Here is a 25549-nt window from a genome sequence, read left to right on the forward strand (position 1 = left end):
TGATTTTTGACTTTGAATTAAGCTTGACAGAAAAAGCAATAGTACACGGGCCCAGCTAAACTTTTTCTTTTAATGAACCGCTAAATATATAGTTAACAAATTTTCAATTGGCTTTCGTGCATGCAAGGATCCAAGTCTCTAAGAGCTGCCTTAAATCGCTGGACTCAGGTCTGCGCTAATCCAACATATAAATTTAAGGTTTTGATATTAGGTTTTGTGTGATGTATACCCCATAAAAACCCCACCTATCTACATTTCTGTAAAAATGTCCTGAGATTTATGTGGAAGTGCAGATAAGGGTGGGTATATACCAGCTTGGAAGTGGGGAGAGAATCAAAGGAGGAAAAAGAATGTCTACTTTTTTTAGGAGATCAAAAAGTAGAGAGAGACGAGAGAGGGGGCGGGCTCGTGTCGTGGCATCACAAAGCCGAAAAAGAAAAGGAGGAGAGTGAGTACGGATCGCGTACAATTGGGCGTCATCCCGCCGACCCACCATTCATCCCCTTCTCACCTCTTTTTAGTATTCCCATTCGTCAGCACACCAACCTTCTCTTCAGCCGAGCTACTCGTAGGCAGTGGGCAGTGACCCACCCCAGCCAACGAGTAGCTCTGATACTGGTTCAATGCATGTCATCGGTTTGATTCTCATAGATGTTATTTCATTAGAATGCAAACAATGATAAACACAATACTTTTGTTAACGGATAGACTATTATCGGTCCACCTAAATCTGAAAGCAGCTCTAGATCATAGGGACCTTTCTTAAACGACTTCTGGTTACCTAAAGAGGCTCTAGCTTCTCCACTTATCATTTTGTTCATACTGGAGATGCCCACAATAAAAAAATGTTTTTTTTTTCTAACTTTTGATACCTTATGAAAAGGGCTGTTTAACATTTACTAGTTCTGCTTTTGAGGTTTATGAGAGTTATTGACATTCACTGTGTTCGGCCCTCGAACATATAACATGGTTCAGATTTCTATACCCGGTGAAATGTGTATCATTGCCCGTATGTCTTCGATACTAACGTCTAACGATGGTGCTTTAACTATTCAATTATTCTGATGGCTTACAAAGGCTTCTTTTAGCAGGCAAATTTTCCTTTTAGGGCCTACCAATAATTCGGAATGCAGAATCACATTACACTTTGGAAGCTGCTGCTCTTGTACATTGCCTTTTAAGCTGAAAAAGTATTGTTTCCTTTATATGTAGAAGGAAAAGTCATCGTTGTCATTTCCTTCCACTTAACAGATTTAATTAGAGCTAAAAAAGTGCCGATCGAGATGGGACTTTAAACTACAGTCTTCACTGAAAAATGAGAAACAAGAGTCCCTTATTTGAGAATGTGGCCAAAAGGAGGGGTCCAATTTCCTTATTAGATGGCTAACACGGGAACTATGTTGAAGTGTTATATATATATATATATATATATATATATATATATATATATATATATGGATTTTTTCAGCCATGATGCTCTAGCCTTTTCTTACATGCAATCCGCAGGCTGTGTGTATAAAGGGTCGTTTGATGCACTGAAAATATGGAGTTGGAAAGAAGTTTTCAGCAACTTATATCAGGAATTCAAGAAATGGAAACAAAATCCAAACTTTCAAAACCCCATTGTGTTTGCTAGACTTAGGTTTATGTTCCAGCAAATAAATTTTGCAGTTTGAGAAGAATGAAAGATGAAAAAAGTAAATCGTTGGATTAAGGAATGCTTTGAGAGAAAAAATTTTGGAAATAAATTTCTAAAAACCAACCCAACGACTACTTTTTTTCATCCCAAGTTTGATAGGCAAAAAAAAAAAAAATTTAAATTTGAATTTTATTTTCAGCGCTATAAGAAATATCCTGCCCATCAAACGGGCTCTAAAGATCTAGTTAACTGTACAAACAAATAGATCTAGTTAACAGAAGACCATGCCCATTTTTCCACGCATTTCTTGCTATTTTTTAGCTGTAAACCAGAAGAAGCACTATGAGAAGTTCACGAATTAGGGCACGCAATGTTCAAATGATAAACCTAAAGCTGCGCCAGCATCCAACCTTGACTTCAGATTCTTTGACAACCTCTTCTTGCATTACAATCTTCCTTTTTAACTAGTGATACAAGATCTTTGTTTATATAACCTTCACTCTAGATGCTATAATTTTTTGATAAAGAACTTAGCTTGAGAACATCTACTATCTTTTATAAATTCTGACGATCATCGATGTGATTTGAGGTACACATATTCTCTGCGCTGTTCTCAACTTGATCCAAGTCAAGTAATAAACAATGTGTCTCCAATTGTACAAGTGAGCAGCTGGTAAGAATACCAACCCTAATCTAAGTTCCAGCATTGCCAATCTATTGCTTGAGTTTTCACTTGTTAATCTTTAGATGGTTTGGTGATCAGGACCTAGCCTCTTCAATACGGTTGTGTTTGATTGGTCGCGAAAATGTTCAACTACTCGGACAACTTTTTCTTGGTCTAGAGGTTATCCAGGACGCCTTTGCGAGTGTGCTTTATATGTCTCAGGATTTGTTAATCCCACAAAGCGTAGAGCTTCGCTCATGATATAAAAGCATACATGTGAAAGTAAACCACAAGTATGCACTAGGTGAAGAAATTAAGTAGGACGGTCCGACTTCTTCATTTGATTGTAGGTGAATTACACCTAAGAGGGCATGATTTGAGAAATCAAAGCTATTACCTTGAGTCAGAAAAGGAATTACTAGTTAATTTCGAGTTTAAACAATGGGCCTTTCTAATCTTTTCTGCATCGTTCCAATTTTATCGGATATAGTATGTTCTCAACAGGCTTCACTTCTAAACTCTCCCTTCCCTTCATGCTTGTAAGATGGTGGAGAGATTTAACCAAACACCAGACGAAGGCTTCCAGTACTGTTGATGATCAAGCGAATGCATTATTCCTGTTGCGTTGTAAAGGTGGATGCTATTCTCTCTCGATTAAGAGCCTCGTCGCTTTTTCCCGGCCAGGTCTGAATTCTAAGGAACCTCTCGGCGTTTTAGTCCTTGAACTAGAACCGCCAAATTTGACTGATCCATACCTTGCTCCCACTTTTGAAGATTAGTACGTAGCATTGTCACATATATCGTATAAGGGGATTATACAGTTTAGAATTTCTCGAATATAATACGGTAAAGTTGTATATCTCAAAAAAATCTTGACAATTTTTAAAAAATTTAAAACATTTAATCAATCCTAAAAAATATAAAAAATGTGAAAAAATGCATATAGTACGTGTTTTTTTCACGTCTTTTATTTTTGGCTTTTTTTTTAAAGATGCATCTAATTGCCATTTTATACGGCTAACTTATTTCTCAAGTATTATTATTTCTCAAGTATTATACGTGTTTTTTTTTTCTAAAAATACATGTTTTATGTGACAATGGACTTTAAACTATCTAGTAACTAAATATTGGGACACGGTGCCAATTTTTCTGCATCTTTCTTCTTAACTAGACAGTCAAAAGTGATATTAATCTGGTTAACATCTTGCTTAGTATGCCCTAGTTAGTAGCTACATATGAAGTTAATTAGTTTCACTTGATCATTTTACGTCATCCTTGAAACGTTCTCATATTCGTTGCCGATCTCCCAATGTTATTCACCATGTCTAAATCTAAGCCCCATCATCTACATATTCCCATATTGTGTGTGAAATAATATATATAGATATGCAAATGTCAGTTGAAAGTGAAATCTAACAAATTAGGACCACCACTACAAATGAAGGTCTGGTTCAGTAAGTTCTAAAATTCGTGTTTCGTGGCCCATTGAGTTCGGTCGGAAGCGTCGAGTACGACATCTGGACTCTTAGTTGAAATAGGAATCCGGAGATTTGGTGGCGAATCTGGATATATATAACTACCTACTTGTGGTCATAGTCCTTGAAACAGGAACACATAGCCTCTTCTGGTCAGGCACATCTGCTCGAAGCTTCCCTAAATCTTCACTGATCTCTTTCTTGCAACACTTGCTCTCTAAGAATGACCCGTTTTATTCGCAAAAGGTCAAAAAAGTTTACGCAAAAACCACAAACATGCAGTATGATTAGGCTCCCCTTAATATTTATAGATCAAACAAATAAGTGCATCCTCCTCCCTTAAATTTTTTCTTTTTTCTGGTTCTGCTGCTGCTAACCAACAATGAAATGAATCTATATCATATTTATGTATATCGAAATTCCCTCTTTCTCTCTCTAAGATTCCAAATCCAGGAAAAATATGTAATGGCACTAATTTTTCATTATATCTTTTTTTATTTGTCATTTTTTGTCTCTTAGAAGTATACCCACCATTGTCTTCACATGACTCTAAATAACCCTTATGAAGTCAGACATACAAGTTTAAATACGAACCGGTTTGAATGAATTTGCTTGTTTAAATCACATATGCACCTCGAAACCTCATGGTTGGATACAAAAGTTCCAATTAATTTGTAAGTTTTAGAAAGGTCATCAGAATGTCCACATGAATAAGATGTTACAAGGTTTCAAAAAACGAAAAAGACTTAATGCAAGATCGATATAAAATCAAATTTTCATTTTTTTATATCTCTATATATTTCCTGTTCTCGTGCAGTTAAATTTAAAAAGAAAAAAGAAAAAAAACAAACACACAGGCTGCTTGATCATGACCAATTTACTGTTCCATTTGACTGTGTACTGGGGAGCCATGATGGTTGACCTCTAATGCCGTGTTCTAATGGTAATCCTACGCGTATTTGATGCCAGGACACCGACCCTTGATCCACCTGTTCCTATGCTTGAGTGAGCGCATCTCTGCGCACTAAATAAGATTCCCCATCTCTCTCTCTCTCTCTCTCTCTCTCTCTCTCTCTATATATATATATATATATATATATATATATATATATATATAATGTTTGAAGTAACTAAGTCAAATTCAAATGATATATAATATGAGTAAGAGTGAATCAAGGAGGTAGCATTAGTTTTTGTCGTTAATCATTGCCCAATTGAGAGGAAGGTTCTGGGTTAGTAACTCACTCTTCAGTTCATTCCCTTGGAAGCCATGTCACACGTTTAAAATTGTCCAACTTTCGGCCCACTAAAGAAGGATTCTACATCACAAGCCCTGTTATATTCGGTCCCTATCAGCAAAGATTGCCAGAATTCCTTTTCGAGTTCAAAATCATCCGATCGAATATTTTATTCACTTCCTTTGAAACGTTTCGAAAAGGAAAGGGGAAGATAACAAAATCTATCCACCAGCCCCGAAGACTGCTATAAATACGTGATTTCCCCATGCCATAGAAGGCATCAACTCACTTCAGCATTTTCCGGCCGACCAAGATCCGGTGATCTCTTCCTTTCCTTCCGTTAAATCCCTTCGGGTTTCCTCCCCTGCCAAGAAGTTCCTGCTTTTTCCGGATAACTGTTTCCTGAAAATAGCACGCATTTTCGGAATCACGCAATGGAGCGGGTGCAGCAGCTGGCGGAGAAGAATGCAGTGGTGGTGTTCAGCGTGAGCTCGTGCTGCATGTGCCACGCGATGAAGAGGTTCTTCCGGGGGCTCGGGGTGAACGCGATCGTGTACGAGCTGGACCAGGTTGCCGGCGGGAAGGAGATGGAGAGGGCGCTCGCCGCCGTCATGGGCCGCGGGCCGCCGGTCCCCGCCGTCTTCATCGGCGGCCGCCTGGTGGGTCCCACTGAGAGAGTCATGGCACTCCACCTCAACGGCACCCTGGGTCACATGCTCAGGGAAGCAGGGGCGATTTGGATCCTTTAGATCTCTACTACCATCCCCTGATCACGACGCCGGAATCCGAGAGTTTTACGTTCACATAAAGCTTCACTTACGATTTAGAGAGAGAGAGAGAGAGGTTGTAAAGAAAGAAGTCTAGGGTTTGGTTGTACAAGTTAGCATGGAATGGATGCTGACTTAGATATCCTACTACTACATAAAGAGAGTGTAACCTTGGACGGGATAAATAAAAAAAATTTCTTCATTTTCATTGTTGCGCTCTGTTTTCTTGCCACCAAGAGGCAGTCGTATTTTGAAAAGTTTCATGATCTTATGGCTGTAATTTCATTAGTGGACGTGATATTTTGACAAAACTGAAAAATAAATCTATAGAGTGACTGTAACTTCATTTTCTAAATCGACAGTTTTGCAGACAATCTAATTTAGCATGGCATTTTCATCACCAAGAATGGCGAGCATCAGAATGTTTTTGGATATGTATCCGCCCCCAATGGTCGTCTAGCTAGCTACTGCATGGCCATCTAGACTTAACTCTTATTGGAATCTGGTAACAAAGTATTCATACTTCTTCTTCTTCTTCTTCTTCTTGCCACAGGAAGTTCCGGAAACTTGTAGCATCCCCAAGTCAATATATCAACAGATCGACATAATACGCTTCACATGCAGAGGCTGTATCAGTGAGCAGATTGATATCGCATGCACAGGTACCGACATTCACAACACAAGATCGAGTTTCCTTTGAGAACATGAATTCCAAGATTTGCAGCGCATCCTTATCCATTGAAAAACAAGATGTTGATTCCATTTTTAAATCAGAAAGCCTTCAAGTTGGCAGGCCCCCTGTAGATTCCATATCTGGATATTTCCAGACCGCCAGAATCCTTAGAATACCATTCCATTCCGTCAGTTTATTTTTTAACTTTACAAATGCTAATCAATGGGGAGCACAGTACAAATGAAAGCTGTTAAGTTGTGTATGGATTAATTAGTTAAAGGGATCTCATTCTAGGGACATAGACAGCAGGATTCGAGTGACGGGGCCTCTTTTTTTCGAAACCAATTAATTGAGATTATTAATTTGACTACTATAAGATGTGGTGCATATGTAATGTGGTCAAAACTTGATCAGATCCTAGCTCGATTTGGATCCAAATTTCATATTTTTTTTTACCAGATCCACGTAAACGAATTCAATATTCAATCATACCATTTGCAGGAGATGTGCATGTAACCCGCTTAATTTGAAACCTTGAACATCATATAAACCCTAAACCCATTAAAACATTTCTATAATGACCAAAAAATGGACAGCACTTATGACTTCAAATTTTTAAGACATATTTTTTGTTCAAATAATACTCATAAACACATTAGAATGCTATATGTTGTTCAAAATATTTTTTTAGCAATAATTTAAGAGGTCCGGTATATATATATATATATATGAGTAGCTAGCTTGTTTTGTACTCTATTTTGCTTTCTTGTTTTGATGCGCAGGAAAAGGTAAACGGAGAATGACATGACTCATGAATGTGGTGTTTGTTGTATCCACGCGAGGCAGGTGAAGGGCAGCAATGGGGAGCTCCAAAACGCCGTACAGTGAATTGGGTACCCCATGCACTCAGGCAAAGGTGAAAGGACGATTTTTATGGGAGACAAAAAGGAACTCTTGAGTCTTTATTCCAAAGAGTATCAATGCTCAACCATTGATCGCATTTTTATCTTTCTTCAAAACTCACCGTACAGAAATTGCATGATTCGGAAAATGGGACTGCCTTTTGTACAATCCTTCCATTATTGGATGATATGAGACATTTTAGATTTCTAATAGTTTGTCACACATTATAAACAAACCCTTTACTGCCGCTGTAAAACGTTAGTAAAGAATCCGTGAAGCTTTCACTGATGTCACACATATCGGTGCAAAAAACGTCACTAGAAGTGCTGCCGCTGTAGGATTAATATTACTGGCCATATATATATCATATATGGAAAATTGGAAATGAATAAAACCAGTCTCAAAATGATATTGACATTTCAAGATTTTTTTCTTCCTTCCTAGAATTTACCAATTTCAAGGTGAAGGGAATTGTCATAAAAAAACAAGGAAAACGAGGAAAAGTGGCCCTTGATAGTGTGTGCAACTTTTTACTCTCTCACCAGGGGTGAAAATACATGCATGAGAGCCCAAGTCACACAGGTATGCCAATTATGGTGGAGCACCCGCACCCGCATCAGTGCGAGTGCCGATGCTGGTGTGGCCCGACATAGCATCAAATGAGTTTTGCCCGTTCTGAAAAATGTTTTGATCGAGTTTTGATTCAAGGTAACCATGATAAAAAAAAGTTTAAAAATATAGACAAATAAAATTACTTATATAACAAATAACATATATACGTATGTATATATATATATATTTTTTTATTTATTTATATTTATATGATGTCACCACACCTGCACCCATGTGATATAGATGAGAGCTGGTGCCGACCACTGCCCATGAAAAATTTCATTGAAAGGGCTCGTAATCGCACAGCTAGAACTTAAAAATTACATATGATGCTTACACCAGATGTGGGTTTGCAACTCAAGTGCCGCTCGACCAAAAAATCATAGCTCAACCACTGCCTCTCCTCCTCTCATTTCTCTCTCCCCCTCTCTATTAATTTTTCAACAAGCAAAGTATACTCATGAAAATTGTATACATTGAATATCAGACATAATTTATTTATCAAAATGTCAACTTAAACTTCATTAATCCTGACTGACTTTTCTAGTTATCTATAGAAGATTTTATGCATTGCGAAGATACGATAACTTTTTTTAAGAGGCCAAGTCAATATTGATCATTGATAAGATCCATAAAATGCATGTGGGTGGTCCTACCTTCGTCTGTTTCCGATCCACCAGCAAACTCTGATGTAAACGGAATATATTTATATTTATCTTCTGTTTGCACGTGCTTTGATGTGTAATGGAAGCACGATGATGATCAATCTCACTACTGTTGGAGATGACGGTGGCGCCGATCCATCGCCCCGTACGTTCATATGATATGTAGAATATTTGGCGTCGTTTCTGCGCCCGCCTTTTCTTTTTAGATAAGAGTTATCTGTTTCAGTGCTCTCATCAAAACGTATCACACGCGCTGTGAATTAGATTCCGCACATCAATCCTTCCCTTGAAGGGAACCTTCCAAATGTTTCCTCATCAAGTTATCCTAGAGAGAGAATTCCATTTCCAGAGGTGCGCCTCAAAGTTTCATTCTGCTAGAGGAGCGCAGGCTGGCGTGTCCACTGTGTGGGCAATTGTCTACACAAACCCACCAAACAAAAAAATATTTTTATATTAATACTTCATGCTAACCTTTTATTCATACATTGGTGTTTCATAAAAATTTTAAATGGTCAAAATTTTATAGCTTATATATATATATGTGTGTGTGTGTGCGCATGTGTGTAAGAGGTGCATGCATCCAAACTACTGAAAAAAGTAACTATATATATATATATATACACATACTATGTCTGGTGACACGAAGAAAGCCGATAAAATGAGAATTCATTCAAGACAAAAACAGTGACAACTGACAATGTGTCACCAAACAGCAATAATAAAAGAAAAAGGTAAAAAATACAGCAAAAAGAGAAAAATAACATAAAAAGCAAGAATACAAAACATGAACAAACAGAAATCTGATCATATGAACAACAAAACAAGAACAACAAAACAAGAAGAAAAGAAGGAACTGAGAAAGCTGTAATTTAATAATAATAAAAAGATGAGACTAAGATATGATATCCAATTAGAAGTTAGTCAGGGAGCTGGGAAACACTTGAGCGTACAGCTATTTCCGGACTGGGGCGCACTTTCACTTGTTCTCACTACTCTTCTCATTATTTTATATATATGATTGCACCAACCTTATTAAAGGAGGATTCCACATGGTGTCTTATATATATATATATATATAGTAAATAGCCACGTCGTCATATTCGGTATATATCGCCTGAGATTGCCCACAATTTTTTACATTCAAAATAATCCAAATGGAATCATTTTTTCTTGTTTGTTCTTTTGAACTTAAAAACAAGGCCATCCACCCAACCTACACAGTATAAATACGTGCCCTCTTCACTCTTCTTCCAAACCACTTTCAAGTTTCAACCTCCTCTTCAAGCCTCCCATCTAAACACAACTCTTCCTTTCTCAAATCCAGTTGCCTCTCATTCACGTTCAAGATTTGCAAACCTTTTCCCTACCTTGTCCTACAAAGTTATTTATATATATATACATACATACACATATACATTTTCTTCGCGGGAATGGAGAGAGTTCAGCAACTGGCGGCGCAACATGCAGTAGTCATATTCAGCGTTAGTACTTGTTGCATGTGTCATGTGATGAAGAACTTCTTCCGCAACCTCGGGGTCAACGCGATCGCATACGAGCTGGACCAGGAGCAGGGAGGGAAGGAGATGGAGAGAGCACTGGCCATGCACCTAGGCCGCAACCCGGTCCCGGCTGTGTTCATCGGAGGCCGGCTTGTGGGTCGCACCGAGGTAGTTATGGCCCACCACCTCAACGGGACCCTGGGGCACATGCTCCGGGAAGCAGGGGCGCTCTGGTTACTCTAGATCAATGTATTGACTAATCACTAGGAAAATCTATAATATGAAGCGAAATGTGGGTGTATGTTTTCTATAGAGGGAGAGGAAGAAAGGGAACCAACTCTGCCTACAGGCTACAACTAAAAGTGTGTGTAATCTAAGATGAGTAAAATAACTAGTTTTCTCTTTTCTCTTAGTCTCTGCTCTGGTTCTCCTTTCACAAGCGCTGATGACATTTGGAAAGATACATTGAATGACCGCTCCTAGAAGACTCTAAGAATGTGATCATTTAATATCCTCACATCCAGCCACCAGATTAAGGACTTGGTTTTAGTAAGGTGCCGAGCCAAGGTAGGGCCCACATGGGCCCTGGTCCCACCTCAATTTAAAAAAAAAATTACATCTAACTTTTATAAAATTTCACTTTTTTATAAAAAAAATTTGAAAAATGATATTTCGGCATTAGTCGAAATTTAGAAACTTTAATTCGGCCCTTCTCGTGAAAAAATTTCTGGCTTCGCCCTTGATTTTAATGCTTATCTGTGTTGTTGATGGCATTTTCAGAATTCTATTTGTTTGCGTAGGCGATTTGTCTCTTGAGATTTTCACACCGAATTGAACCGGATGTAAAATGAATCAGACATGAGGGTTCAACTTTATAGTTCCATTTTAGCTTGCTTACAATTTACTTATCTGTCAATTAGGCATCCTTAATTATTATAATGATATTGTTTTTCGATATTCTTACGGACGTTTGGTTTCAAGAAATGGGCACAAAACATACGGCAGATGTGATATCTGCCAAATTATTTTTTCTCAAATTAAATGGTGTATATATTCTCGAAAGATTATGATAATAGTATAGAGATTCTTTTTTAGCTTTTGCATATCATTATGTTGACTCCAGTGCATTTTTTTTAAATAGATAAAGTGTGCACCAATGAGATATTCAGGATTAGATCGTGGATGAGGCAATTGCGTGCTACACAACTTTGCTCGTAGTTGAGTTCTTTTTTTCAAGGAAATTATGTGGATCTGGGTGACGTTAAAGATATGACGGGGTATTTATGGGTAAGAAGATTCTTTTTCTGGAGTGTTCATTACATAAATTTCAAAATGTCTACAGGGGTCAAATTAAATTTTTTAAAAATATTAAGTAGTAGGATTTTATTTTTCAGAAACTTATGGGGGCCGTGGCCCCCTGGCTCCATCTGTATTTTTATGCATTCTTCAACTTAAAGCCCTTGATTAACAGTGCCTAAGAAAACTGATGCTCATATTAGAAAAAATTAATCACAAATCTGAACCTTGTTTTTAGAGTTATGATCAAAAGGTGTGCAACCCTGAAAGCACTAAAAGCAACCATATACCCTAAAGAGATAAGGGATTGTAAAAGCTTCTTTTTTGTACTGGGCTGTGGTCCTCCAAAATAATATTTTTCTTTACTCCGGCAGGCTTTTTTAGGGTTTCGAAGCCTAAATATTCTTAAGAAATGAAAGATATTTTAGCCTTCAAAACAGAAGCAAATTGCCCAAATGAAACTGATCTTGGATTACATGAAGGACTACAACAGCCATCACCGTGGCTGCTCCAGAAGTGAATTGGTGCTCCTTGCATTCAAAGCAAAGAGAATGATCAGTAATGGGAGACAAACAGTACTGCTATCCAAAGGAGTATCAATGCCCATTCCTTCCTATTTGGTATGCCCCCTCTTGTGCTTCTTTTTCTTATGCCCCAAAGAATTTTCATTTCCATAATCGTTTTGGTGATGTTCAAAAGCAAGAATTTGAATTTCCCCTTATTTTATTCCTTTGAATCGAATTTGGTTTAACCCGACCGACCTGAGAAAGGGTTCGAGCTCAAATGAGTAATCAGATCCAGACTCATATTGAAGCTAAAGTGGAAACATAGCATCCAAGCTGCCTTAAGGCAGCTCTAATTGGATATGACAGAAAAAATCAGATTCAGATCTAGTGGAACCCGACTTAAAGAGTCTCAAGTTGGTTGTCTCAGTAACAGTACTTTCGAATTCATAAATTTTGTTAAACTTCACTTTTTTTTCTATATTAAAAGGGTCCAAGACTTTTTGGAACTGAATGATCTCAAGACATGAGGTCCTCATAAATTTTCTCTCTCTGGATATATATATATATATATATATATATATATATAATCTATAATCGCTTACCATTTTCAAAAAATTTTGTAGAACGACATCCTCTATTTAAATATTTTACCTACATAAATAATGTATATAGTTTTGTTAAGAAATGTAGGAACAGTTCCGTGATATTGATAAATGATTTAATCTTCATATCAATCGACTTGATCTACCATTCCTCTTTTTGGTGTACAGCCAAAATAGGAGATTTCACCAAATCAATGTGCCCCGTGCCCTTGCTTCAGCAAAATAAGCCCTTCCTACAAAACCTTTTTATCACAACTCCGAAGGGCATCCTCGGGATTTAGAAAAATCGTCCGGTCAACCGAATCACGCAAACGCCGCACCGATTTCCCCTCCGCACCCTCACTTTTCCATTTTTTTACTAATTCACCCCCGATTCATGGTTCTGGGTCTATAAAAGTATTCTGATCCAGACACCTTATGGTTCGTCCACCATCAATTTACAATCGCAAAATATACAATAAAAAATATACTGTATTTTTTCATGTATATATATATATACATGGATACTGAATTTTTCACACACACATATATATATATATATATTACCAATAATGTTTTAAGTAAACAAATATATCTTAAATATTAAAAATAAAAATAGTTAGCCATGTCCGGTAGGTAGACCCAATCCCAAGTGTATCGATAGAGGTAGGCGTCCTTCCAACAACGTACCTGAGTTCTTCACCCAAAATCGTCATTTTGCCTCTGCAGGTTTCTTTCTTATATTATTTTTTAATCTATAAAATAAAACGATACTGTTTTACCTGCTCTTAATAAAATGACATCTAACTAGTTTATTACACACGCTGGTTTTGCCCACCATTGTAACTGCGTTGTCACGCATGCAGTTTTTTTTGCTTAAGGTCGACCACGACTTCAAATCTCTGCTATTTCAAACAGGCCACTTCAGACCGTGTGCTATTTCTAAGAACTCAATCTTAGTTTCTTCAAATTTTTTTAATTAATGAAAAAAGGTAATTATATATTTAATGAGGTACACCGGCCACTATCAATTCATTTTTAACTTACAACATAAATATTTTTTAACATCTTTTAATCCTCATATTTAATTTATTTGCGTGGTTTAGTAAGATACACCGGTGTATTTTTCATATGTTGGGAGAAAAATAAAGATGATGAGTCATTTTTCACCAGTTCACACATTTTTTTTCATTTTCGTTTTCTTTAACTGCGGATATAAACACGGATCAATGGTTGAAACAACCCCAGCCATTGATCTTTTCCAAATCCATGAATAAGACAGTGATACTGAGACATTTTCATTATTTAATATTAATTTACAATTTAAAAAAAAATAGAAACATGAATTATTTTTTATTCATATAACATCCAAATTTTCTGTACTCTCTCTCTCTCTCTTTCTATATATTATATATATATATATATATATATAACTTTGTTCTCATAAATCGAGCGTCTGTTTGTTAATTTTCAACAAACAAGTGCTACTTCCTCACGGACAAACCATAGGCGCCTTTTTATAATTTTACGGTTTGGCTCGTTCACCGTTGCCTTCTTAGAATTGAAGCGAAGGAAGTTGAAGAAGAACAACAGGAATGGGCGTTTAGGTAATTTGGCGCCACACCGAGGAGTATAAGAGGGAGGCCGCTTCATCTCCGGATCTGCTGTTGGGCTTCCGACGCAGATGACGAAGACCGAAGGAGAAGGCAGACGGGAAGGCGAAGTCTGCAGCCTCTAACTCACACCGTGAGAAGATAGTAAGAGGAGGGTGAAGGAGAACCGGAACCGGTGTTTTCGTCGTTCTCGGGATTCTGGTGGACGATCGCCTGTTGGAAAGGTAAGGGATCATCATTCAGTAGGAATTCTCGATCTATCACGCTTTTATATTTTATCTATGCAAGCAATTCCGATCTGCTTCCTATCTATTCTCTTTCGGTTCTTTTTGTTTAAATCAGTTGTGATCCGGTGAAACTATAGACCTTTGGTAGTATATGTGGTTGTGGCTCCGTTTGGGATCGATCTTCTCTTTTCCGTCTTGGTAATTTTCTTTTCTATTGTGTAATGTCACTTTTCTGTGAAATATTTAGGTTTCCATTCTTATTTTGACGGTCATGGAAGTGTTTCTTGATGTCCATCTTCTTGTTTCTTCAGTTCTGTTAGTTCGGACTTCGGATCTTCATATCCCTGTGCCTAGTAGTCTCTTTCAAGTTTAACTTCAACGGTGTTCGGTTATCTGTCTAGTTTGATGATGTATCTTAACTCCATTTGGTTCATGTATCCGATCAGATCTTCTTTTTCTTGTTTGTTGTTGCTAAGCTTTGCAGCGTCATCTTTGGCCTTTCGATGTTAGCTGAATGTTTCCCGTTATTCTATGGAATCTATCTTGCGTTCATGGTCGCTTACACCTGGAGATTTCGATCGTCAATGTCGAAATAGATCAAGGAATGGCTATCATTTCGTTTTTGAGCAAGTTTCTTCTAATTTTTTAGAAATATGGTGTTTTCGATTTTCCAAACTTGTGTTACTTTTCTGACAAGTTTTAGCATTCACAATTTCACTTTTCACTTGCTATATATTGCAGATTGTAGCTTGTTTAGCTGTTCACCTGCTGATTATTTCTGTTAACCTCGTCTATGTTTTTAGGTTTATCATTATCATTTTAATTTGTTACTGTCTTACAATTTCATGTTCGATCATGTTTCTCCAGCCTTCTTTTGTATCTTTGTCGCCCGTGTTTATATGGATGTCAATCAGTTTTTTTTTTTTTTTTTGGCAGCCGATATGAATTGAATTTTTTACTGTCCTTAATTTAGTGATAGAAACATCTGGCCTAAAATGCTGTGACTTCATGGACATGTAATTTTTCAGCAACCTTATGAAGAACATTTCTGTACTCATCAACACATCTGATGCCAGCACTCGTTCTGATCAACTGGTGGGGAAATTTAGTTCCTTACTGAATTTCTCTGTCATCCAAATAATGTAATCAATTTAGGTGAATTTTGTTCTTTTTCAGGTGTTGACACTGTTTGAGTTTTGCATATAGTCATGAAGGTTTTGTTGCAGCAAATGTGGATTTTGATGTTTATTTTGGTAGGTTCATTTTTTGTCACCCGGAAACAGTGTTTCATCTGAGATTGAATTTTTCTACTAATTTAGTAGATTAATTAATAAAAGTTGTTAGGGTCCTTCTGATTTCATTCTAGGATTTTGTTATTTCAGTTTTATGCATGAAAAAGTAAGCTGTTCATAAGTTTGGGCAGAAGAAGAAGATTTGCTTCATGAACTGAGGGCATGTACTTTTACGGTTTTACCTTCACATTCTTTTTTGTCTATTTTGGATTGAAACACAAATTGAACCTTTTCTTGTTCCTTGTTGCAGGCTTCGCTTTTCTACCGTGACAATCTTGTGCAACTGGTCTGGTCCTATGAAGTGTCTGCACCGTTGGATTTCTTGGTTAAACGAATTTCCAAATGTTGTAGACTCCTTAATATGCGTGAGGGCCACTATCAGAATTTCAACTGTTTCCCTGGGCCTCAGAAATACAGGGAATGAATTGCCATTACGATAAGATGTTGCGACAGACAATGAGAGCATCAGATTCCCAGGCGTGAACAGTGTACAGAAACACTGTTATGTTTTAGAATAACCTGTAGAGGACAAGTTAAAGAATTAATATATATTTGTTCATCAACTGGGCCCACCAAAGCATCAGATTGTTCACTCTCAGAAGAGTGCATTTAGTTGGAGAAGGACATTCACTGTTGAAGAATTGCCTCAATGTCAAGTGAAGGTCAGCTTGAGATCAAATTCCGTCTCTACGATGGATCAGATATTGGTCCCAGTTTATATGCACCTGCAACCACAGTCCAGGCACTTAAAGAAAAGCTTGTTGCAGACTGGCCACAAGGTTAGGTTTAAAACCTTAACCTGCATTTTTCTTTATCGTACTGTTATGTGGCTCTTTCATATATTTTCTTTATTTTTAAAAGACCTCTACTTTGAGTAGAATATCAGTAATGTCTTTTGATAATGGTACTTTTTCTGGTAGTAATTGTTGGTCCATTTAGTTTATTTTGCTAGTTGAGTTCATAGCAATTGCTAGTTCTGTATGTATGTGCATAGAAGAAGATGTAAAAACTCTCTGTATACCAATATGTTTTAGTAGCTCTGCTGAAACATGAATATAACTTCTCTTAAGAATATTTACCTGAACGCTTGGATTCAACTCTCCAGAACATGGACATAACAGCATGATACTTGATCTACAGGATTTTATGCTGATGTTAGTTAAATGAAAAATATCAATGATGGAACACTGTATAGTCGGCAGCTTCAGCTTTTACAAAACCGTGTTTATTCTTTCCTTTGCACCCTTTGCAAAACTGTGTGGATTATTTCCTTTCCTTAACTGAAAATGTGCTTATATGGTTGAAAAGATGGAGTTTTAAAGATCAAGCACCAGATGAGCGGGTTGACATTATTAGGAGGATCTTTCTCTGAAAGATAGTAGCTTGTCCAGGATTACTTTTTCTTGAACTAACAATAGCACACATAATTTCCATTTTCCATTGAGCGTTTCTCATGACTAGAGATGGCAACTACTTTAATGTTGTAGTTCTCACCTTTTTAATCAATAAAACACCAGTGGCTGATGCTCCACTAGTTGTAAGTTGTAACTTGTAACTATAAATTATAAAGTTATATCCGGCACTATAAGATGTTGGAATTAATTCTTTTCTAATTATTGAATTTCTTTTGTCAACCTATGCCACATGCATACTGGTACAGATATGCAGCTTTAAAAAATGTGGGTATGGGGGTACGGCATATGATATATATATACGTGTGTGTGTGTGTGTGTGTGTGTGTGTGTGTGTGTGTAAAATAACACAAAACAAGCAAAATCAAAGCAACATTTAAATAAACAAGTGATATAAATAAAAACATTACATGTTAATGAACAATAACTCTAAAAGCTGAACAAAAAGAGAGTTGGAAAAAATTTAAACCAGCAAAATTAAGTAGTTTGGATCAGTTTCGATGTAAAGAGTACCCAAGTGTGTCTAAGTACCCACTTTGGGTATAGGTACCGCGACACAGGTACGTGGACCTTATTGAAGTACTCATATGACTTGGTTGTCAACATGATATCCCAGAAGGATTTTCATGGTCATTGGGCCATGTGAACGAGCCTTCATTCACATAGTCATTGTAAACTGGAATATAATTATTTCATTCAACTGTTTTTTTTTGTGGGATGGAATTGCAGAATATCTGCTAATTTTGTTCTTGTATTGCTAGGCATTATAGTCCTTATTTCAGGGATGCAGTTGTCACTTTGTTCTGGTTAGCATCTAATGGCATGTTTTATCATCTCCAGATAAAAAAATTGTGCCAAAAACCGCAAGTGACCTGAAGCTCATCAATGCTGGAAAAATTTTGGAGAACAATAAGACTCTTGCTGAGTCTACAACACCCATGGGGGAACCTCCAGCTGGCGTGATCACAATGCATGTTGTAGTCCAGCCTTCATTACCAAGGAAGAAAACAGGTACCTTCATTTCCATAACTTATTGAATATGCATGAGTTCAAAAAGATATATTTCTCTCTTTTAATTCATCCTGTGCTCGATGATGCCTATCAAAAGAGAGGAAGATTACTATGTGCTACATAATTGTATGCATATATACATATAAATAAAACATGTTCAGGTTTTTGTTTCAGAGAAAAGAAAGCATTGTCAGCCTGTCTGTCTGGGTGAATTTTTTCGTAAGCCATGAGAAGAAACTTCTCAAGATTCATAGGCCTAATAAAAGGAGATATAGGACTTCAATTTTTGTTGGATTGATCATATGGACTGGAAACTGAAGCTGATTTCCCCCAATGTGTATTTGGCACCATTCCTTACTTCTTCATTTATCATGTTATTCATGAAGATTGGTGCCCATGCAGCAAACTTCTTTTTTGTCTAAGTTGTCAAAACAGAAGATGGATGCAGGATCAAGTCCCTAGAAAGATTAATTGGGACTAGTCTCTCCAACCAATCCAAGTCAGTGACTATCAAAAGATAAGTACATATATTTATATGGAAATAAAGACAGAAACTATATATTTATAGGTTTGGAATTAGTTGGTTTACTAATGATTAGGTGGATTAATTGACTATTCCGACCAACTAGTCACTAGCCTGAAATACTCGTCCGTGTATAGCCTTCTTAACTGACCGGTCATGTCTATAGAAATTTGACGATGCCATCTTCTTTATCTGGTCGGCTGGGGCTCTCCATTTTTCTTGGTGTTTTGGTGCTGATTTTGATTATTTGAACTGCATAGATGGTTTTTCCATGTCCAAAAATATTAAACTTGAAAAGGCCATGAAAATATAATCTACACAATAGGATTTAATAAGAGTTTATCAACAGTTTTATACTTGTGAGTTTTTATAAAAATCTGGTCTATGCATCAGATTTTTATTATTTTTTCTGGTCCATCATTTGGGAACATTCTAACTTCATACATGCAGTTTAGATTTATTAAAATAGCTTTAAATGCTTATGCAGTATGCTGTAAATCATACTTGACTCTCACATAATTCTTGTACACCCTTACATGTGCTCACTCACTCACTCTTTGAATTGAAAATTTGAAACTATTGGACATGTCTAGGGCATGTGAAACTAGAGCACTTATTCTTTTATAGAATTTTCTGCATTCTGTTAACTTGCTCTGAATCTGGTGATTATTTGTGCTTTTAGGAAAACATAAATGTAGATAAACAGTAAGATAATGAAAGTACCTAAACGTGGAGACGCCTGCTTTTGTCTGTTTTGAAGGATATACGTTTTCCATTTTCACTTGACTTTCTTCTTCGGGAATCCCGTTCATCCAGTTTTGTGCAACAGAAGTTAAAGTAGTTTTGTATTGGGATTTTGCAGAGAAGAACCTGGATGACATGCCAAAGAAGAGCTTCTGTTCCTGTACCATCATGTAGAGTTACTTTCAAATTGGCCGTCTATCACAATTTTTTATCCACTCAGGTTGGTGGGTCATCATTCTGTTGTGCCTACTGTAGTTTCGTGTCAACTTCCAGGTATTTGTAGAGCCAGGGCCAGTTGGTGCTCTTTCCTTTTTATCTGCCTTTGTCTTCTCTTTATTAGGCTACTCTGATTAAGCAACCAGATCTTCACGGAATGTGCAGATTACACATCCACAAGTTAAAAGGTAATGATAGCAAATTTTATATTGTGGCGACCAGATTTAGATACAAATTTGCTGCGAGTTAGATAGATTCTGCATGCTTGCTATAGGTGTGCTCCCACCTGTTGTACAGTTTATCCGTGTATACATGTCTAGGTGAAGTTGGGCGCTTCAGATTATTGTGCTCAGATTTGTGATGAACAGCCTGGTTTTTATAATGCGAAGGTGTGTGTTTTATGTTCATGACATTTTTTGCTGTCATACTGACTTCTTCGCCCTGTATTCGAGGTCTGTCGGTTGGGTACGGGTTTTATATGGAGTAATTTACATTATGCTAAGGCGATGCTAGAAATAACTTGATATATGAAATGTGGCACCTTAAAGTTGGAAGTTATTGGAGTTGGATTCTAATAAATGGTTTGCTGGACTGGTACCTATACCTTCGAATAAGATGGTCATGTCTGGTTTTCTTGATTTCTCTATAATAGAAAAACGGCCCGCTTGTGGGTGAATGACCCAATGGTGTTTTGGACGTCCAGGTGCGTGCTTAACGAACATCATCTGAGAATATTTTTTAATGGTCTTACCTAAAATTTCCTTCTTTTTGTGGGCTGGATTAAATTGCCTTGTAAGTCCTATAGTTATTTGACAAAACCACGTGAAAAATGCAGAATTGAGGCGAATTCAGACACGTTTTAGACTTTTTTTGCAGATGCTAAGTCTATTAAATGCAAAGGGGCCAGAGTGAGTGGCGTTGTATCGCGGATATGATCAAGCCTGAAACGAAACGGGTGCATCCAAAATCTTTTGTTTGTCATGATGTATGTAAAAACCTGCTTTTCGGCAGATCGTTGTAATGGTAAGTTTTAACGACGGTTTTGGCATCGCAGAAGGCTGCTGAGACTTTCTCGCTCGCTCCAATCAAACTGGGTCTTCCCCGTAAAGGGTGTCCCACTCCTTGTTGTTACCCTTGGGGCACTCGCATGACAAATCAACTCCTTGTCTTTGATCGTTCAAGGAATCAATAAGGGTTCATTGATGGCTTTGAATTTTTATTTTAAAATTAAAATTTTGAAAATAAAATTCCATCTAAAACTAAAATTAGAATGAAAATTCTAGTTTTAGTTTCCTTTGTATTTGACAGTTTAAAAATTTTGATTTCAAAATTGAAAATAATGTGCCTGACAAAAGGAATTAAAAATCCAAAATTGATAAAGTAAAACTATCATGACACGTGCCCTAAGATATGAGATCCTAGGATTTTAGGTCCATGGAATTTAGATCAGCCCCCCACCCCTCAAAAAAAAAAACATCCAACCTTAAATTCATGGTGGATCTTAGCTATCAAACGCAACCTCATGGTAGAATTACAGTTCTAGAATTTTGACTAAACAATGAGCTTATAATTTCGAAATCAAAAATTCTACAATTTCATCCTCATCAAACCAACACCTCCACTACCCCCAACCCACAACCCACAAAAAAAAAGCCAAAAAAACTTAAAAATCACCCTTCTCTGTGCAAAATAATATGCCATCGTCTGTTTCCTTGTGTTACGGTGTATTTACTGCACAGTGCGGGGCATGGTTCAGTCAGCCAACCCAAGATAAGAAAAGAAAGGCTCGCATAGTTCACTCGGTCCAGAGGCTGCCATCGAGCCAACCCCAACAACTGAACCCAATTTTATCTGAAGAGTTTCATTGACTTCTTCACCCTGTTGGGCGCTCTCCATCGAACCGAATCCTGTTTCTGACCCCTTGGTGGATACCATTCCGAGTCGAGGCCGCGCCTTTCATCTCCGAACTCGGGTGCCGTGGCCCGTTCGGCGAAGCGCCCAATTTCACCAATACACATACACAGACTGTACTATAGGTGGAAGCACACGTATAAAAGCGTGCAGCATCTATTCATGTCTATATAATTTTACTCTTGGATTAAGCTGTTGCATCGTTTCGTCGTAGCTCCGAGTGGAAGTTCGGATTAGAACTTTGGATTAGGGGATGTTCATGGATGGGATCCGAATCAGATATGTGAGCTGTTTCAAAAAAAAACTTAGATATGGAAAAACATTTTAAAAAATGCGATTGGGTTCTAAGAAATAGCACCCAATTGGATTTTGATGTGGTTTTAATTAAATATGTGATCGGATAATAAACATCATGTTCAAATCGCCAAAATCTTACCTATCTGATCAAAACCGGTGGCTTCCATTTTTTTTTTCACTTTTCTTGTGAAATTTTACAAGTAGCAGTAGCAGGCATATGAGAGAGGCTAGTTGGCAGGGGAATCTTATGTGTACGTTTCGTTTAAATACATATAACGTGTCTTATTAGATTGTATAAAAAGACGCTGACCCAATCCGTTGACAGCCCTCCGGGTTTGGCGGACCCCGCCGATCCAGCAGAACAGCGTTGCTTAGTGGGCAATTGCTCCATCCACCATTATCATGTTCTTCTTGGCTGCAACACCACGTTCAGACAATAAATGGTCTAACGAAAACCGCGTTGCTCCCTCAACTTATTCCCCCCAACAAACAAAACCCATAATCTTTTCTTTTTTCTTCTTCTTTTTTTGTAACTATGGAACTCTTGCCGCCGTACAAGAGCTATTCAACCACTTAGTCCTCCTCCTTTAACGTTTCTAACCTATGGATTTTATGTAGAACATGATCCCGACAGGGGCCAAGATAGGAATTTTTTGAAATATTGTTTTTTTTAAATTTTTTATATAAAATAAAAGTACTTTTTTTTTTAAATTACATGTTTTTTTCCTTGAAATTTTGAGGGCGACCATGACCCTCCTGGCTCCGCCTCTAAACCGAAAAGTATCCGACTGAAAATACAGAACTTTTGATTCTTACTAGAACTTGGCCTTAAGCATCTACAACAGTGCCTACCCACTGAAACTGCATAAATATGCTGATCTTGGTTCTGCCCTTGGCACAGATCCACACTGTCTTATTTACATATTAATTCCATCACATAATTTAGTGTGGTGCATGCTGATGCTCCTTAGACCAAAGTTTTTTTATGTTAACGCTACTTAGCCATAAATTTCTCTAGCTCCAATGCTGCCACCATGCAGGCCGAACCACAAGAACTGTGGTCTACCTTAGATTTAGCACGAGTCCACATCATCAAGAGCACTTTCTATTTAATTAGTTGAAATCTCAACTGCCTTTTTGTTGTCGCTTGGTTGTGCTATGCCCTTTAATAGCTGAGCTTTTACATCAATACTCAAACTGAACACTTTTCGTAATTTGGTAACAACAGGCAATTCTAAAAAATAAATAAAGACAGAAAAGTTCTACCCATTTTGAGCTCTTTCCTCCTCCTCAGAGGGGCGGAGCCAAGGTAGCGCTTGCTTGACCCTGACCTCAGCTCAAAAAAAAAATACGTGTAAATTTTAAAAAAAAATATTTGTTTTATATAAAAATTTTAAAAAATAATATTTCGGCCCTAATAAAAAATTAAAAACTTTAATTCGGCCAAAAAATTTCTGTCTCCTCCCTTGCTCAAAAAGGTCCCCAATAACAACCACAACATTATGATGTCTGTAGGGATCTCTGAGACAGCTATGAAAGAATGATTAAGTTTTGTTAGCAGAAGTATTGTGTCACGTCCCAATCAGATGACCTTTTTTTCTTCAATGTTGACAATTTGCGATGATCGTCGGTCCATCTAACTTTCTTTCTTTTATTGTTCAACACTTGGAAGACGCCAAGACGGACACTTGATTTGGTTCGGACGCTCTTGTCCGGACCCAGATGTGCCACGTTCAACACGACTCTACTTCAACGTCTTGTGCAAAGATCGGTTCGCCGTTCCTTTCGGCCCAAAATCATCAGTAGGTCGATTTCCATCGGTGATGTAGAAATGATGAGGATGTCGATAGATGTAATTCGCACTGGATGATCTTTATCATTATCGGATGTTCATATATTCATATTTAAATGGTGTACCATATCTGAGTTTGACTCTTAAATTCACAACCAAGTTCGATTTAGAATTCGAAATTCAATTTAGCCGCTAATTCTTAAATAACGAACTTTTGAGATGCATGAATATTATATATAGAAAAAAAAATTATTTAGTCACACTGATGCTTATCCAATCTTCCAGTCAGGTATTTATTTAAAATTGAATCTGATCGGATGTCATTTCTTTAAAAACTGAACTTCGATTTAATTTCTTGATCAAATGTTTAATGTTTTTCATATCCAGCTGATTGGAAGCAGTTCAGCCAAATACCATACCTGACTCTGATCTATTGACATCCATAAAATTAATGTGAAATGAAGATAGAAAATTAAATGAAATTATTTTTATATGTATTCAGCAATGTTGCTTAGCTAAGTTGGCATTTGACCGCATCCATCTGATTAGCTTGTTGAATCGATTCATACCATGGCGACGAATATCTAAGTTTTTGAAAGCCCTTCACGAAAGAAGTGAGAAAAAGGACATTTTAAAATCATTTATTTGAGAAAAAACATATATATATATATATATATATATGTGTGAGAATTGGGACGGGTCACATGTGGATCCAGGCAGATCCGGGCCTACGACTTGGCCGTACTTTTATCATGAATGCCAATGTCAGATGTGCATTGAATGGAATAGTCAGGACTTTCCGGTGCATCTCATCCAGCAAACATTGGAGCCATCTTAGAAGCCAATATTTAACAAAAATGCTCATTGATTTTTTAGAAACGAACAAAATACTACCTCATGTTTTATTAATGTACGTTTTGCCGCTTGAGTTGAAAGATATATATTGCTTTGATGGGCATAACTCAAACGGGCCAGCTTATTTGAACCTGTGGGGGATCATGCTCTTATATCATAAGGGAGTGGGTCAGTTGAAGCACGCAGGGGCCGAAGCCAAAAATTTTTCATTAAAGAAACCAAATTATAGTTTTGAAATTTTATTAGACGTTGAAATATAATTTTTTAAAATTTCATATAAAGTTAAATGAAAATTTTTAAACTGCTTGTAATTTTATAGCTCCCCGACTTTGGAACTATCTCCCCACTTATTACTAGTGCAGCTCCGTAGGACAATGAAGGGAGCTTTGGCTCTCCTTAGAACAGTTGGATTAACTCTCTCATCACTCGCCCAAGATAAAGTGTACATCACATTGAAAATGAAATTGGCAGCTGAGTGAATCTTCTCCAAAACTTTGGCAACTTTCCTTCAGTAAAATAGTCATTCTAGAACTACCATGATTGTGAATATCTAAGAAAGTAACCTCATTTTGTCGCGGCAAGTCACAAAGTAGTAAGAAAATGACAACTGTGACAACACTTACCTCCTCCGCAACTCATAATTTTACTTGTCTCAATAGTTTGTAGGTTATTTTTACGATATATTTTACATTTTTCCATACGTAACTGGTGATTCGGGGAAAAATATTGAAATCATTTAAATAAAATAAAAAGAACAAAACTTTGAATTATTTAACCATAATAATCATATGTAAACTATATGTGACACATTGCCCAATGATTTGAATTGGTTTGCCACTTGTTCAACTCAAATCAATAGATTTTTGTTTTAACGTCATGTCATTCGTGTTGTGCCTTTATCTCTATCTCTAACCAGTAATGAACTGGAACAAGAGCCGCTAGTGTAACCTCACAAATTTAGTTTAATATATATGTTAATGTTTTGATATATTATTATTATTATTATGCATGTAGTGCTCCAAACAAATTAAAGTTATTGAATAAATGCCCCGTAGAAAAAATTTCTAACTCTGCTATTGTCTAAGGGGTGCAGCATAGATAGTTGGGTAGGTGGTCGCATATAAAGATGTGTCATCGG

The 25549-nt window shown here is 37.0% G+C and overlaps 3 protein-coding genes across 3 annotated transcripts; all 3 read left to right on the forward strand.

Moving 5' to 3' along the window:
* Positions 1-5316: 5316 nt before the first annotated feature.
* On the forward strand, positions 5317-5914 carry LOC116263015 (putative glutaredoxin-C14). Its single transcript, XM_031642580.2, has one exon. The coding sequence runs from the start codon at positions 5451-5453 to the stop codon at positions 5763-5765; it is 315 nt and encodes a 104-aa protein (XP_031498440.1). The 5' UTR covers positions 5317-5450; the 3' UTR covers positions 5766-5914.
* A 4152-nt stretch (positions 5915-10066) lies between these two features.
* Positions 10067-10378, forward strand: LOC116262692 (glutaredoxin-C1-like). The gene has a single exon (XM_031642174.1). It carries the CDS (start codon positions 10067-10069, stop codon positions 10376-10378), a length of 312 nt encoding a protein of 103 aa, XP_031498034.1.
* Positions 10379-14164: 3786 nt separating this feature from the next.
* Positions 14165-19963, forward strand: LOC116261781 (membrane-anchored ubiquitin-fold protein 3-like). Its single transcript, XM_031640636.2, has 4 exons — positions 14165-14355; positions 15901-16429; positions 17903-18073; positions 19459-19963. Exons 2-4 carry the CDS (start codon positions 16300-16302, stop codon positions 19512-19514), a joined length of 357 nt encoding a protein of 118 aa, XP_031496496.1. The 5' UTR covers positions 14165-14355; positions 15901-16299; the 3' UTR covers positions 19515-19963.
* Positions 19964-25549: the final 5586 nt, after the last annotated feature.

The sequence above is a fragment of the Nymphaea colorata genome, chromosome 10, assembly GCF_008831285.2.
Source record: "Nymphaea colorata isolate Beijing-Zhang1983 chromosome 10, ASM883128v2, whole genome shotgun sequence".
Classification (NCBI taxonomy): Eukaryota; Viridiplantae; Streptophyta; class Magnoliopsida; order Nymphaeales; family Nymphaeaceae; genus Nymphaea; species Nymphaea colorata.